The sequence below is a fragment of the Sceloporus occidentalis genome, unplaced genomic scaffold (assembly GCF_023333645.1).
Source record: "Sceloporus occidentalis isolate IW3139 unplaced genomic scaffold, rSceOcc1.0.p SCAF_4, whole genome shotgun sequence".
NCBI classification, from domain to species: Eukaryota; Metazoa; Chordata; class Lepidosauria; order Squamata; family Phrynosomatidae; genus Sceloporus; species Sceloporus occidentalis.
Window position 1 is genome coordinate 33995877 of NW_028316984.1, and position 17091 is coordinate 34012967.

The 17091-nt window shown below is 38.3% G+C and overlaps 1 protein-coding gene across 1 annotated transcript in view; it reads left to right on the forward strand.

Annotated features, from left to right (window-relative positions):
• The window catches only part of LOC149313712 (dual 3',5'-cyclic-AMP and -GMP phosphodiesterase 11A), a 169407-nt gene that overhangs the window by 61801 nt on the left and 90515 nt on the right, over positions 1–17091 (forward strand). Inside the window, exons 4-7 of the mRNA XM_089523024.1 lie at positions 4118–4182; positions 10659–10797; positions 14669–14744; positions 15497–15564. Of these exons, the coding sequence (XP_089379150.1) occupies positions 4118–4182; positions 10659–10797; positions 14669–14744; positions 15497–15564 (348 nt within the window). The remainder of the gene's footprint in view (positions 1–4117; positions 4183–10658; positions 10798–14668; positions 14745–15496; positions 15565–17091) is intronic.

The window sequence follows — 17091 nt, forward strand, 5'->3', positions numbered from 1 at the left end:
AGAGAGTTATTTCTGAAAAGTGATTAGTTACACTTAGTTCCATGACACCAATAGTAGTTATGGTTATAGTGTACTTCTCTGCTTTTCTGTTTCTCAAAAATAACAAAAGCAATTACTTTTAGATACTTAAAAACACATATCTGAATGCTACAAGTTTCTAGCCTTGGTACAAAACACACTTTTCACCGATCTATTTCATTCTGATCTCAACACCCACAACAGAGCATGAAGCAAAGCATGAGACAGAACTTTGAACCATGTAATATTTTTCCTCCACTGCTTCTGGAAACCACATTCCCCCTAAAAATCCCTAAACATTATGAGAACACCAAAAAAGAAGAAGTGAAGATATATTCATAATGTAATTTAGTTATGCCTCAATTACTGAGGGAAATAATTAATTACATGTTACAAATTATTTCTAAGTAGCTGTGCATCCTTTCTTGATTTTTCTCCTCCTCCCTTCTTTTTGCACTGTAATTGAAGCTTCCTTAGGTTATTATTCTTCTCTCATTGTGCTCAAAGAAAGGAGGAAGGAAGGAACAGTGCAAGAAAGGAGCAGAAAGGCAGTTTTTAAGACAAAACAGAAAATGCCTTATTATTTACTTCCTTGTTTTTTTGACTAGGCTATAGCCTATATTTTTTTGGTTATAGGTTTTTTGTTTATCCTTGCTGGATGTAATAGTAATTACAACAACTGCTCCCTCCCTCACCCACATAACCGTTTGCTAGACAGCCTGCACTCTTTTCTTTATATCAGTATATAATTTATGATTGATTGGTGCTGTCAATCAGCATGTCAGTCACTTCCCTCTGGTGTTAAGAAGCTTGGAGAGCACTAGCACCTACGGGTTGGAAGTGGCTGGAAGAATAGATATGGGCTATTGTTTTTTGGTACAAAACTAGGCAGCAAATCCCCTTACTTTCAGGAATGGGGAATCATGCAGCTACTCCCCTCCAAGATGTTGTTGGACTGTGGTTCCCATTAGCCCTAGCTAGGAGAGCCAATAGCAAGGAATGCTAGAGGACCAACTGTGCTGTCCAGCAATGGCTAGAGGATCATTTTGATTTCTTCATCTATTCCTTACATTGACAAGTGCTGGAATAATAAAATATAAATGTCATTTCCTCTCTCTATGTGTATATCTTTTTTAAAAAACCAACAACAAACAAACAAACCCACATACAACAGAAAAAGAACTGATCCTGTTTTTAAAGAAAGGATGTTAACTGATAAACTATTGTTCAGGTTCCTAATACCTCCCTGTAGTGTCCTCACTGCAGTTGGAATGACTGATGTCAGTTGATGTCATTTTGATTATAAAAGACAACATGTTGTTTCTTCTAGTCTGAGTGATGCCAGGAAATGATTGCAATGTTTGTCTGTGGCTAGTCTAATGCCTAATTATCTTCCTAATGCGTTAGAGGAAGCTGGCAGTGGGAAACTTATAATTTCTTGTAAAGGTTTGTGATTTCATGTGGTGTCGGTTTACATGCTTTCTTTCATTTCCTTCAGCATAAGAACTGGTAAAATCCTTGCGATGTAGTTCTTCAAAAGTTCTTCATTTTCTCTTTTGAGCAAAGGCTGGGAGCATTATATCTGTATTCGTAACACCATTACACTATAACATATGAGTCACATATAGATCACAGTTGTCTATTCCAGATTAACTCCTAAACCTTTCTAGTCTTGGAACCTATATTTAACCCAAGCATGCACCTTAAGAACCCTTTTAAAAAAAAAAAAAAAAAAAAAAACGTTTGCACCATTCTGTGTTGATAGTGCTGCTACTGAGTCCCAATTCTGAGCACTGCTACATAGCACTTAATCCTGGCTAGAGGTGCTACAGGAAAAACAGAAAAGCAGAAAAAAAATATCCTGTCCTCTTTCCTCCCTCATTTCTTTCTGCCTATTTTTCCACTTTCAAATATATTTTCTTGGACCACCAGGTGAAGATAACTATTTGACTAGTAGTAGCATTCCAAATTCTCCTGAGGAGGGCAATTGCAACCCTGCTGCTTTAAAACTTTGAAGAAGAGGTGGCAGGTATCCAAAATCCAAACTTCCCTTACATGCTTGAAACATCACTCAATACAGTCAAGGAAGATTGTAAAGAGATCGTTATATCCTTCTCTTTCTAACTTGCTGATCCTGTATAGTGTTAGAGCTTGTGAAGAAATTCTATGTTAATTATTCTGCAATTAGATTTTAAGATATCTGGAATGCTGACACATATGACATATCAGATTTTGTTGCTGCGTGTTTTGAAATCATTTCAGACCTTTGGTGACCTTCACATGACACTATCATGGGGGTTTATTGGCAAGATTTGATCAGAAAGGGTTTGTCATGGCCTTCTTCTGAGGCTGAGAGAGTATAACTTGCCCAAGGTCATCCAGTGGGTTTCATGGCTGAGCAGAGATTCAGACCCTGGTGTCCCAGAGTCCTAGTTCAAAATTCAAGCCACTACAGCATACAGGCTCTCATATCAAGCTTGCTGAAACTAGATGATGATGATGATGATAATGATGATGATGATGATGATGTAGTAATTTGGGTCAGATAAGTACGTGAATGGGAGGCTGATAAGGAAGCCTGTGTGTACTTTCTTGAAGTCCACGATGGAACGAAGGCAGAACATGAATATAACAAGCTATATACTGTATATACTCGGCTATAAATTGAGAAATTTATGCCCCAAAATTGACCCTAAAATTTTGGGTAGACTTATATAAGGGTCAATACATCAGTAGTGCTTAGAAAGGTCCTAAAGCCAGCAAGCCTGATGCTCCAGTTCCTTCCCCCTCCAGTCTGTTTTGCAAGCCTTTGCTTCCTATTGGAAAAACTTCCCATTTAAATCCATTTGCTTCTTTCTCTGGGCCATTTTGCAAGCCTTGGCTTCCCATGGAAAAACCTCTCCCTTTAAATCCACTTGATTCTTTCTCTGGTCCATTTGGCAAGCCTTGGCTTCCCATGGACAAACCTCTCCCTTTAAATCCACTTGCTTCTCTCTCTGGTCCGTTTTTCAAGCCTTTGCTTCCTATCAAAAAACTTCTCCATTTAAATCCACTTGTTTCTTTCTCTGGTCTGTTTTGCAAGCCTTGGCTTCACATGGAAAAACCTCTCCATTTAAATCCACTTGCTTGTCTCTGGTCTCTTTTGTAGGACCTGGCTTCCTATAAAAAAAACTCTCCATTTAAAACCATCTCTCCATTCCCTTTTGCAAGACCTTGCTTCCTATGGAAAAAACTCTTCATTTAAAACCACTTGCTTCTGTCTCCAGTCCATTTTGCAAGACCTTGCTTGAAACAACTCTCCATTTAAATCCACTTGCTTCCTTTCTCAGTCCGATGTTAAAACCTCTCCTCCAGCACCTGGGAATCGGTTGGGAGAGATCCAGACAAGGAGAAGGAGGGATGGAAGTGATATTTCCCCCTTTCCATCCTTCCTTATAGCCCACTAAGTTTTACCCTTGACTTATCCATGGATCATATCAACATCCAGGATTTTGACCCTGAAAACATCCCTTGACTTATACATGAGGATGACTTGTACATGAGTATATATGGTATATAGATAAGAATGTGGCTTTTAAAATATGTTGAGATGGGGAATATTTATTCTTTCATCAACCTGTTTCACCATTCAGATTTTTTATGAGAACCATTCATGTTGTTAAAGAATGCAAAGGGGAAAGTCATTAACTTTTGGATTGTACCTTCTAGATGGGCTTCTTGTCTTTATTGGTACATAGGACTGTGTCCATCTATGTTCACATTGTCATCTCTCATCAGCAGTAACTCTCCAGAGTTTTTTGGCCCTTCCTGAAAATCCCTGATATTCTTTGGTAATCTCATATCCAAGTACTAACTAGGTTCCACTCTACTTAGCTTCCAAAATCAGACAAAATTAGGTGTGTTCAGGGTTGTATGGTGGTATATTAACAATCATAACATGGTAAAGGCACTTTAAATTAATTTAGGAGTGTTCATTTAGGGTGGAAGGAGTGTACTCTATGTAGTAAGTGGAGGAAGCAGTTTTGTAGATATTGTTTATCACCAAACATGTATTTTCTATTACATGGAAACTCATTACATTTTTGAAAAATCTTGACAGGTGGTGAAATTTACCAAATCCTTTGAGCTGATGTCTCCAAAATGCAGCGCAGATACAGAGAACAGGTTAGATTTTGCATTTTATATTGCAACTCATTTTAATGTAGGATCAGTTATAGATGATCTAAATATATATTCAAAAATCTCATTTCAGACTGCTTTGTTGGTTTAAATCAGGGGTGGGGCAACCCTTGATCTGAACACAGTCCATTCTTATTTTTCAATCTGTCAGGTATCCCTAAACCACAACCCACCCTGAAATGTATTTAAAATGTAGCTGAAAATTGGCCAAAATGGACCAAAAGCATCCAAAAAATGTGGTGATTTGGAAGAATTGTCCCTACTGCACATTTGTCCACCACTGGTTTAATTACCTTTTCTGTTCCCCTGTTCATTGCTTAGTTTCTCATTGGTTGCCTCCAGTTAATAGATGTTCGTTTGAGCTTTTACAGGGTTTGTGCAGTTCTCATGTTGACTGGAGGATTCTGGGAGCTGTAATCTAAAAAAATAACTTTACCAAGCTCTGATCTTGTCGTCTTCTTTCATTTGTCCTACACTCAAATTCCACTATGTTCTACCAGCAAAAGTGCATTTCTATTCCCAAATAACCACATATTAGTTTTGTGACTTTTATTTATTTATTTAACATCCTACTCCCCCCGCCCCATACAACACAAAACAGTGTCTTACCCTGTGGAATGTAGTAGCACAATGGTGACATTATATTGTTGGATATTATTTGTGATGTAATTAATGAATATTTTTATATCCCTGCTATGACGGCTCCCAAAGGTCTCTTATCCAGGCTGGGGACAAGATCTATACTTACTTAGTTTCTGTCATCTATTTTTTTAATATTTGTTTGTTCTTTTTTTAATCAGTTCATTTTTAAAATTCTTGTGTGGGTTCCCCCCCCCCCTTTCCAAAATGTTATAATTTTCAAACTTCTGGGGCTGTGCCTTCCCTTGCTATGCTACTGTAGCATGGGAATGCTCATCCACTCAGACAGAGGGATAAAGCTGTCATGAAAAGTGCTGTCTCATCAGTTAAAAAAAATATAATACAGGTTCACAGAGGATGACTGGTTGACAACTTTTATATTTGATTTTTGCCTCTAGCATACACACATTGTATTTATTTGCACTGCGACTCAAAACAAACAAGTATTGTGTATGACACATAGGGAGGTGATATGGAGGATTTACAGAGGACTGAGTGATATGATTACACTGTTCTCAAGGGATTGTGTTATAATTTATAAGACTTAAATAACCCACACTCACATCTCAAAAATGTAGAATTAGTTGCTTCAGCAACTGAACACTTGGGTGACTTTCCTTAAGAAGTACAAATCTAGAAATAAGCCCAACAAAGTTGTGGTTCACAGGATGCAAGATTTACAAATTAATCCCTCTGCATGTTACAAAGAGGGTGGAAAAGGGTGTAGCTTGGGGAGGATGAGGTTTCCCCCAAGAAAAATTCTGCCCTCTCAGTGCACTTTTCCTTCAGTCTCCAAATTTCATTGTAGAAAATTTGACATTGAAAATTGTTCACACTTAGAACTCTAATGGGCCAGTGTGGTGTAGTGATTTGAGTGACTGGGGACGTTCGAATCCCCACTTGACCGTGGAAATGCACTGGGTGACCTTGGACAAGTAACACTCTCACAGCCTCAGAGGAAGGCAAAGGTAAATCCCCTCTGAACAAATCTCCTTAAGAAAGGTTGCTGTAACTCGGGAACAACTTCAAGGCACACAGCAACAACAGTAAGAACTTTGCTGAGTTCATGTTCACTTGGTAACTTTGCCTGCCCCGTTTCTTTGGATGCTTAGGCTGTATTTCTAAATGCTCAACTGAACTTTTGAATTAATGAAATGCTAGAAATTTGGGGACTGAAGGAAAATTTCATTTGGAGGGGGTAGAATTCTTATTTGGAGGTAAAGCCCATTTCTGTAGCTGCATCCCTTGGGAAGAACAAGCCACTGACTTTTCCTCTCTGTGAAACATGCACAAGATGATGGAATTCGCAGAGAACAGTGGTAGCAGAAAGAAGGTGCTTAATTCTTCCCCCACTCATCTATTTTCCCTGGGGCATTCATCTTCTCGTCTTCTCCATCCACTGTTCTGCTCTCCATATCTTCTTTTCCCTAACAGGGGTTCAGTTCCATATAATTCTAATACCGAGCCTTTGATTCTGAATCCCACTAATTGTATGTGGAGCACTTGGCTGTATTGGGTAGCCAATGAAATTGTTCAGCCTTGCTTGGAAGGTCTGGTGGTGATACAATCGGCATCCATGCTGCAACAACCATTACTTCTATGTTTCCCTAGTAGTATGAATTAGGTGTATGGAGCTATCAATCACCTATGTTGCTGTAAGGAGCAAAGTTAACAGCCTCTAGAAATGTCAATATGGCACCAGGGTGGGAAGCATGAAGCCTCCACAGGTTTTTGGACTTCATCTCTCAGAATCCATCTCCATTTCTTTGTGTGACTAGCATGGATTCCACCTCTGCTATACCATAACAGAACATGTCCGTGGTTGTCCTTGTCATTACTGTATCTGAAGGCAGGAGAAGAAAAGTCTATAGGGAAAGGTCTAAAACACATTTATGTGTCTTTATGTGTCATTTATACTCTTTTGGCACATTGAAAGGTTTTGATTTCACTGAAGAGAGGTTCAAGTATTGATGTCAAAGTAAATGTAGACCCCGAGGCATGAAAAACCATTAGCAAAATGGCTTTGAATCCAGTTTGGCTTTGTATCTATTAGTATCTATTGAATCTCTTTTGCCTTTATTTAAATTTAATACAATTTATTATTTTAAACTGGAAGCCAAATTCCACAAATAAAACAAGGCAAAGAATCAAAGCAAAAACAAAAAATCCCACCACAGAGGCACAGCAAACATCGGGGAGCCATTAGTGAGAGGAGTTATGGTAGCATTTGGAAATTATTCTTTAGTCTCTGTTTATTTATTTGTATTGATGTAAGATATGTCTGACATCTCCAAAATTGGAAAGAAAGCTTACTAATAATAGTATATAAAAACTATACAACTAATGTGACAATAGGATTAAAAATGACTACACCACAGATAACACATCACATCATGAATACCAAGCAAATAAAGCCATTTACCTAATGCTGAAAATTCTGAGAAATGCAAATTCACAATGTAGTTCAGACAGATTTAATCCAGTTTCAAAAAATCACCTTTTACCCTGAAGTTTTACTAAAAATCTGAATTTTCCTGTGTGTGGCAGGTGCTCCAAGGCAGCCTTAGTGTGGGGCTGGGGTGGGAGGATGTTTTGGATCCAGCAAGCCTGGTGTGTGTCACCGTATTTTTCTACTTCACTATATGTTCAGCCATGAGATCATTAGTGAGGGCCTCAGTGGTCCCCAAACTGTGACCCTTAAGAGATTTTGCATTTCAGCTCCCAGAAGCCTCAGCCATGTTGCCCAATAGTCTGAGATTCTGGGAATTGAAGTCCAAAATCCCTTAAAGAGCACAGTTTGGGGACCACTGGATCATGCTGCCTACTCCTTCTTCCTTCCCACTGCCTGAGTGTTACACTTGTTTTTTACTCTTTTTATTCTTCCCCCTACTTGTTTTTATTTCAGTGAATGGGGTGTGTACATTCCCTCTTCTCCACAAATCATTTGCTCACTTGTTTGTGTGGACATCTCACACACTCCCTAGTCTCAGTCCCTGCCATCATTCGCTTGCTTGCTCATGTGGAAATCTTCAATGTATTTATGCGGCTGATGGGGAAAGAATGTGTGAGAGCTCTGCACAAGCGAGCAAAAGAATAAGTGTGGAGGGGGAGAGAAGGGATGCACCTGCTAGGCTGCTCCACTGAATTAAAAACAAAGATGATACAACTTATTTCTGATCAGGTGGGGAGGGGATTGGTGTAGGAAGAAGCATAAAAAGGCTGAAAACAAAAGCAACACTTGGGTGCAAAGAGGATGAGGGAGAAGTTAGTCCAATTTAATCTCTCACCATTGATCTCATGGCTGGACATTTCCATAAATAAAATATATTTTCTAAGTATATTTATAAATATTTATAAATATAAAAGAATAAAAGTTTTTCTTTCTTTCCATGTCATGTGTATGTGTGCATGCATTTAAAATTCCTTCCCTCACTCACTGGAATGGCAAAAGGATAAAGGAAATTGGATGGAGAGGCATCCAGTCAGAGTGCAAGATGGGTTAAACTGACAATAATAGCTATTGGTTGATAGATTGATGCATGATGGAAAGGCAAAACACAGTCAAGCGAAGTGAGTTCACCAGAAGAAATGTGTGGCCAGTTGGGCCTGATGTCACCTCACTATGTTTGTTCTTGTGTGTTGTGTTAACGGGTCACTGTGGGGGTCATTGTGGACCAGGAAAATGTGCACTGATTTTTTCAGTCAGTGTAGACAACTTCCCTTGATTATTGGTTGAACTGGCTGAGACTTTTGTGAGATGAAATCCAAAACTTCTGAAGGACCAAAGATTGAGAACCATTGCATAAGAGTAAACAAGCAGGTGTACCAACCCTACAGAGAATATCTTTTCAATCTCATTCAGACTATGGACCCAGCACTTCTAGGTCTCAGCTCCCAGAAACCTCCAGCCAGGATGGACAGGCTGCTTTCTGAGTCACCACTTTCTTGATCTCACTGCTCAATCTCAAGGGGGTCCTTAGGATAACATTAACCTTAAGCCACTTAGAGCTGTGTCATTGCACTCTGAGTCTCAGAAACACTTGGGAAGCCAGCGAAGAACTGGCAGGATGGTCTGTATAATTAGCTCCAGACATCAGCTTAGCTGCTGCATTTTAAATTCAAACAGCTCTTCAAAGGAGTGTTCAAATACACCATATTGCCAAGTGTTATTTGAGGATTGGTAACTGTGGTCAGGCTGAAGAAGGACTGCAGTTGGTGTTCCATCCTCAGTTCCCATCAGTGCCAGTTGGGCATTCACTTCAGAGTGGAGCCCTTACTAAGTGAACCTCAGTGCTGGGATTGAATTTTGGGAGAAAGGCAAGATATAAATCCAATAAATAAATAAATTTACCTCTGCAAATTTGATGACTTTTTCCCCAGAGAGCAGCAGTAGGAAATAATATCACTGGAAGTGTTGCTAGGCTACTTTTAGAACTTCCACCTGAATGACTTCTTGTTTTGTCAACTTGAATTTATTTAGCTGCTCCTAATACTTGTCACACATAATCTAGTGCTGATTTAATCAGATTTTCATCTAATAATAATGCCTAGATCTTAATCGGGGCTGTGCAGTTTCCCCCTCCTGTACATGAAGCCTCCACAGTAAATCTTTAAACATTTAACTAGACCTTGAATTTCCACAATGCTGTATCTTTTTACATTTAGCCTTTATGTTGCTGTCAAAGCCCATACTCACAATTAATACACAATTTGCTACTTCCATTGAGAACAGCTTGAATAGTAATTTTTAGACGTCAGCTTCTTGCTGGCTTAGAAGAAGAGAGAGAGGTTTAAAATCATGTTCTGTGCAATCCTGTACATGTCTACTTAGATGTAAGCTCCATTGAGTTCAGTGGTATTTACTGCATAATAAGTTTGTATTGGATTGCAGTCTTATCTCAGTTTGTTTATAGGTGTTTTTTTTCTTTTTCTTTTAAACCAGAACTTCTGTGAATGAGTGTTTGGAGAATTATGTAGCTAACTTAAATCCATTCTGTTTTCTGTGGCTGGTGGATCCAGCTGTTTAGTTGCAGATCCCTTTCTCTTTTTCTGTGTGCTCTGTTCTGAAACTTATAGTATCTCATGAATGATTTGTTGCTGGTTATTACCTGGTTATTACCGGGATAAGTTCTCTTTAATCACAGTGTGTGTGAAAATATTCACTGCAATCTTGCAATTTTTATGGTATAATGACAATTTAAATCCCCACTTTCTCCCCGATTTTCCCCTGTGTGATAAAGTCCTGATAGGCAAGGTATTCTTTTCAAACCAATTAGACACCTTCTTTTGTTTTTTTTATTTTAAAAATTTGCTTCTGATGTACACCATTAAAATAACATTGCTGATTTTCCCTCACATTTACTGCACAGCTCATTTGCATTTCCTCCTCCTGAGCAGAGCATTCATCTTTATAGCCTTGGTCTCAGCCACAGACAGGCTAAGCTAAAATACTTGGCTTGGACCCAGGCATTGGACCAGACACTGGGGCAAATGGGGTTGGATCCATATACCATCTTAACTGGTTTAGGAATTTGGCTGTTTGTGATGTTTATTATAAGTAAAAAACCATGTTACTGTATTGTAAATTTACTGAAAGATCTTTGTTATGCATCTTCATTGTATCCCCACTTTCTGTAAAAACATGAATACTGGACACATGCCAATAAATAAAACTATGTATTATTCTGTGCCTAATGCTGTTGAGCTGCTTTGAATTTTTGTAGTAATCCTGATATAAGGCTATGCTTTCCAGATTTATGAAGATGGGCTTTCAAGCAACAGTGACTATACCCTTTTCTTCCTCTGCTCTGCCCTTCTGATAGTTTCAAAGACAGTTTGGAGAAACCATCTTCATCTTATTCAGACTGGCTAATAAATAATAGCATTGCTGAACTTGTAGCCTCCACGGGCCTCCCAGTGAACATCAGTGATGCATATCAAGATCCTCGCTTTGATGCAGAAGTAAGACCTATATCATTATAAATCCTGTATTCTTTTGAAGCCCAAACTCATAGAAGCTTGGATTAAGTTCATATAGCTTAAGTTGTGATTTTAGTCATGGTTATCCTGTTGGCTGAATGCTGATTTTATTCATGGGTAGGATGCATGGCAAAACATATGCAGGACAGAACTGTCTCCTGAATTAACTTTGCTCCATTTGGTTTAGTCATGACACAACAGTAATAAGATGCTTTCAACCAAACAATTGCCTGGTTGATACAGATAAAGGGGTCACGTTTCATTGCCACCTCACTGTTTCTTAGTGCTCATGATCTAACACTTAACATTATTCGATCACTACTGATGATGACAATATATGCCACAATTGCCAACATTCCCTTTAGTCCTAGCATTGTTATTCTGTTGGTCCCAGTACTGTAGATGTGCTGTGAATGACAGCACTGTAAACATGCTGAAAATCCCGAGTGGAAATCCTATTTTGAAAAAGCATGAGGAGTTATGACATGGGGGGAAATGAATTATTGCTTGAAATCTCCTATATACAATGCAAAGCCACTGATATATACCATATACAGAAATGTTCTAGGTTGTCAGTTGAGTTTTAATTCAGCCCAAGTGATTGCATAGTGACATTCATTCTGTCTGAGGACAACCGGCTAGCTGAAGATAGTCAGCATAGCACCACTTCAGTTCTCTCCTCCCCCCCCCCCCAAAAAAAAAAAAAAAGGAAATGGATGGGAGGCTCAAGAAGACTAGGAGGAGGCTCTGCTGCTTCTCAACATGTGCTACCTGAGGCACAGATGGTAGAGCCATCTCCAATACTTTCCTTCGTTTGTCTATCATATTTGTAGTTTCTTTCTCTTCCATAGAGCACAGGACAATATACAGGGGATTGTTCTAACTGCTACAGACTCTTTTACAGACTCTCAATTTTGTAGGAAATCATAAATGAACACTTGCCATTATAATTATTTTTTAAAGTCAAATTTGAAATAAACTCTCAGTATCAAATAGTGGAGAAACTGCAAGCATCATTTTTTTCCAGCTTTTCAAAATGTTCGTCTAATGCCTTAGAAATATTTCTTGCAAAAAGATCCGTAGAAGTAAAATACTCTATATTCTTACTGCATTTATAGCCATATTTTAAATATGCCATGTATTGATTAATATGTAATGCAGCTAATTAATTTTTGTTTCATGCTTACTTAAAATATACAGCAACAAAAATTGCTGGCCTGATTTATGAAGAGGAAAAAATGATGTAGTGACACAGAAGAGGCGATAATTAATTTTTAACCCAGTTGTCATAGACATTTAATCTCCAAAGTCAAACTTCAGGAAGAATGGCTTTTCGAGACAATGTAGTATTAATAAACAATTGCCATCATCTCTCATTAAAGTAAGACAGAGCTAAGAAATGTGCAGTAGCATGTGCTGTCACATTTTTCACTCTGCCTTTCTTCCTCCACATTCAAATTGTTGCTAAAGTTTTGATATTCTGGTTGTTTTTACTTGTTAATTTCTGGCATTTGTTGGTCTTATCTCCATCTCCTTAAGGCAACATACAACAATTGCAGCAACAACAACACCACAAAGTTTCCGTTCATAGGAAATTGTTGCTCCTTGAATGATTCAGGGACACTGGAGGCTAGCCAACGATTGCCTGATGTTTAGGAAGCGCGTCAGTCTTTCAGACACACACATTTCCTAAATGTTTGAGTGGCATTTTACCAGTGTTTACCCCATAGTAAGCACTGATCTGAAAATCTTCTATGTCATTCCTTACAAACAAGCACCCTGATTCTCCCATTTTGGAACAGAGGGCCTCCAAAGGGGAAGTTCCAAAACCCAGGTGACACAGCACAAAAGGACCCATCTTCTCAGACAGTGTATAGCTGCCATCTGGGTGGGGTGGAGGGCACAGTGAGAGTCCCTTCAAAAGATCCCAGTCCCTAGGCAGATGTATTTATGGGGAGAAAGCTTCTTCAAATATCAAAGGCCCCCTCTGTCTGTATTCACCACTACTTTGAATTTGGTCTGGAACCATATTGCATATTGCACTGCAGGAAGTTAACAAATCACTAACTGCTGTGGCAAAGCCATCCCTGCCCAAAAAAGGCTATAGCTGATGTGCCAGTTGATGTTGACCCTAAGGATTCAAAGATACAGAGCTGAACTAGGTCTCCAGTATGTTTATTCATTTATTTTTATTTTATTCATACCTGCCTTGCTCTCAGTATGTGGTCCAAGGTGACTTACGGCATAAGTTAAAATACATAAAATAATATATAATACAAAAGTTTAAAAAGTAATAAAGCTCTTCTTATTTCAATAAACCCTTATGCAACTAAAGACTAAACACAAGTCTTAGCATGCTGGTTAAAAAAAACAGAGAAGGAGCCAGTCATTCTATACAATGCATACTAATTTCTTCAAATATTTGGCAGCTGTTGGCAGCAATCCTGAGTTTCTGCACAGGCTGACTTCATTAGGACTACAAAAACACTGTACAAGGAACGGTGTCTGTAAAAATAATACAGTTTGCCTTCATATTGTGTTCCTTGATTTCAGAATTAATAGATTATTTCTAAGATATACAAAAACATCTATGTTTTTTAAAAAAAAAATTAGGGGAAAAAGCCTTTCCTATTTTCATGAAGTCTTATATGTCTTGAAATATTGCCACTTTTACCTATGTGACAGTTTCAGGCTGCTTTTAATATTTGAACTTGTATCCATCATCTACTTCTTTAAGACCCATGAGCATAACATTGCTATGCCTTATTATGCTCAGATTGACCTATAAATGTCTTACAGTGGATCTACACTGGCCAGAATACTCTGGGAGCATACCAGGGTATTCTGGCCCCTTAGCTGTCCTGAATTCCCCCCATTACCTGCACATTATGGAGCAACGTGAGATGGCTGTTCAGGCAGGACACCGCTGTGCCACCTGCCACCGCTGGCACAAGTCTCTCCTGCTGAGGCCAGAAACAAGGTGTGTAGCATCATTCATATGGCTAGGTGCCTCACTGTGACCTCAGTGGGAAGGACTCATCTATGGAAGTAGTGTTGGCAGTGGATAACACAGCAGGATGTTCAGTAAACAACCAACTGGATTTTCTGGGAAGATCCAGAACACAAGATAGGGGATTTTTATTCTGATTTAATGAAGGTTTGGCCTGGATTCATTGCGCAAGTGCCCTGACATTGTGAAGACAATCCTCAGTTGAATCAGCCCTTTGGTGCTGCATCGTAAAGACAGGGCAACACAAGGACAGGCGGAAACCAGGTCATTTGGCTAATGTAGCCATGCTTTTTAAAGTTCTTCCTTGAAAAGTAAGGGCTTCTTTATACTGTTGATATTTCTGGTTGCCAACTCATTGCAGTCCTTGATCTACAACACTGGCCTTCTATAGCCCAGCCTGTGTTATCTGGCCAGCTTCCTGAAAGTATTTAATTGTCCAGATAATCTAGGAAATCGTATTGTTGATTTGTTACATTTGTTTTGGTGTACAGTATTTTCAAGTAAGTTTGGGGTTGAACCTACTAAATATTATGTTGCTATGTAAAAGAACTGCTGAAAGTAACAGAGTGCTGTCTCCCTTCTTGTGGAAGACAAGTTAACCTGACACTTCAGAAACAAAATATTCAGAAACAAAATAGAGTGGATCCCTTCTGCTGCTAGGGATCAGATTTGGGGTGTCTCCAGAACATTCCAGGGGGAAGAAGGAAAAATCTGTTTCAGCATCAGTTTAAATTCTACAGGTGGATGGACAAGAATGGATAGAACCCAATAATTTTTACATGTTGGATGAATGCTAAGCTGTATGCTATATTGATCACTAAAGTTCTTGTTTTTATGTTTTAGGCTGATCAGATTTCTGGTTTTCATATAAGATCTGTTCTTTGTGTCCCTATATGGAATAGCAGTCACCAGATAATTGGTAAGATGTCACTCATTAAGAAATAAAAGTATTTTTGTTAATACAGAATTTCACTTTTTAAAAAACCCTCATATTACATTTATATTTTCTTACAAACTTAATAATAACATTAATAATACTATGCAACTGATCTGTGGTCCTCTTGTAGTTTTGAAAATTAAGGTTCAGTATAGTTCTTCCTAATATAAAATTACATAATTGATTAGAGGATCAACATTCGGCAGAAGTATTTATGAAAAGTAAGGTAATAGTGAGTTTATTGTCTGCTTATTATATGCATGATTTTAAAATTGTATTACTGATGGTGGTGGTAGTACTTGCAGTAAGGTACTAAAATTAATAAAAGTTCTGCAGGCAAAATTTTTTAAAAAGACAAGATGCTGCCTGAAGACTTCCAATCCATACTGCAGTGTGTGAGGGAAGAAGGGAAGAACAGAAAGGCAGATTAGGCTAGAAATCACTACATGAACATGCATTTTTTTATGTTGGTAATTAACAAATATCGTTCAAGGTATTACTGGTTTATATAAGAATGCTTGTATTTTTTTATCAGAAAGGGAGGAAAAATAGTCTTGGGGCTCCCTTAAGGCTAACCAGTTATTACAACATAAGATTTCATGGATTACATTTCTTCAGATTGATATGTTTTATTAATGATGGGATTTCTTGATTTTTAATGTGTGTGTGTGGGTATACATATCTATGTTGGATATATACATAAAACCAACCCTGTCTCCTGACTCTGTCTAAAGGTGTAGCTCAAGTGCTGAATAGGCTTGATGGGAAACCTTTCGATGATGCTGATCAGAGACTTTTTGAGGTAAAAAATGTTAACTTTGTATCAAGGACCTGTGCTTAATACAGCACACAATAAAAATAAAATACTGTATTATTAAAACTGCAATTGAAGTTGTTTACTCAAGAGTAAGTCTTTTTGAACTCAGGGCTTGCATCTGAGTAAGCATGGTTAATATTGCATGGCTCAGTTTCACTGGTTTTAGCATTTGTTTTGTTTTGAAATTCTGTGCACACTTACCTGACAATAAGCCCTGCCAAACACAATGGGGTTTATTTCTGAATAAATAGATCCAGATTTTTTGGACTACAACTTTCTCATTAGAATCAGTGAGGTTTTGCCTAGCTGTGTTGTAAGTAGAAAGACATGTAGATCCTGATTCTATTTTAAATTCATTGCTTTATGCTGTTCACCAGAAGCAACTGATGGTCTCCATGTCTCTGAGGCAATGAATCTGCTCTGGATTTTAGCAGATTGTTCAGACTTCTAAACCCATTTTGAGGATAGAGTTCAGCCCTTTCGATAAACCCATTAAAGTTCAGAGTAAATCCTGTAGTAGAGTCACTGCCTCACTGACAAGGAAGCCACCAGCTGCCACTGCTGTTTACTGAGAAATAAATGCCCATGATTTAACTGGAACTGACTTATCAGTAACTGAGCTTAAAATTGCAGTTTTACAAACTGTATTCATTATTGGCTGATTCTTGGAAGGTTTATGTGGCTTTTTGTTTATTATTAGTGGCAGCTGTTTGACAGCACCATGGTTATCGTATGCCTGGTTCATCGTCCATGGCACTGATCTCAAAGAGACAGTAGAAGTGGGATAACAAAATTTAAAAGGCAGTTCTGAGCTGTAGCTATAAAGCTGCTCTCTGTCTTCCAGACAAAGCACCTTTATCAGTTTAAAGAAGAAATCTAAATACTGTAAAATAAAAATGAAAGCATAAAACTGTTATAACTTATTAATTCCATCATTATTAATATATACTCTGCATCATGTCTTTTTCTCTCTATATTTTATCTTTTTCTCTTTATATTTTATAATCTTTATAAGACCTAGATCTAAATATCATATAAAAAATTAGCTCCAGGCAGTCATTCAGTTTTCACTCACAGATTAAGAACATTTTCTTTTGCCCTGCTCTTTTTGTTACTCTAGTCCTGACCTTTCTCCACAAAGTCTGACTAGGCTGGGGACAAAAAATCCTTTCTTGGGAATGAAATGCTCTGAAAGGGAAAAGGCCTTAACAACAGTCACCAGTAACATGGCTTGCTTCTGAGACCAGCAGGAGAGCTGAGACCTGGAATTAGGCTGGGGCAAGAAGCATGATCAAGCTTTCCTCCTTAAATTTGGTATCATCCATTACGGACACTCTGTGGTTTGCTGAGATACCAAAGTTTATTTTGTAATGCATTGTTTGTTTCATTATGCAGGCCCCAGAGATCCGAGTCCTGAGGATTTTGCCTCCCTGTTCTCTTTTCCTCAGATTCAGTGACCACAGAATTAGGAAAGGGCAATTTCTCTTTCTTCCTGCAACACTCTCCCTGTTC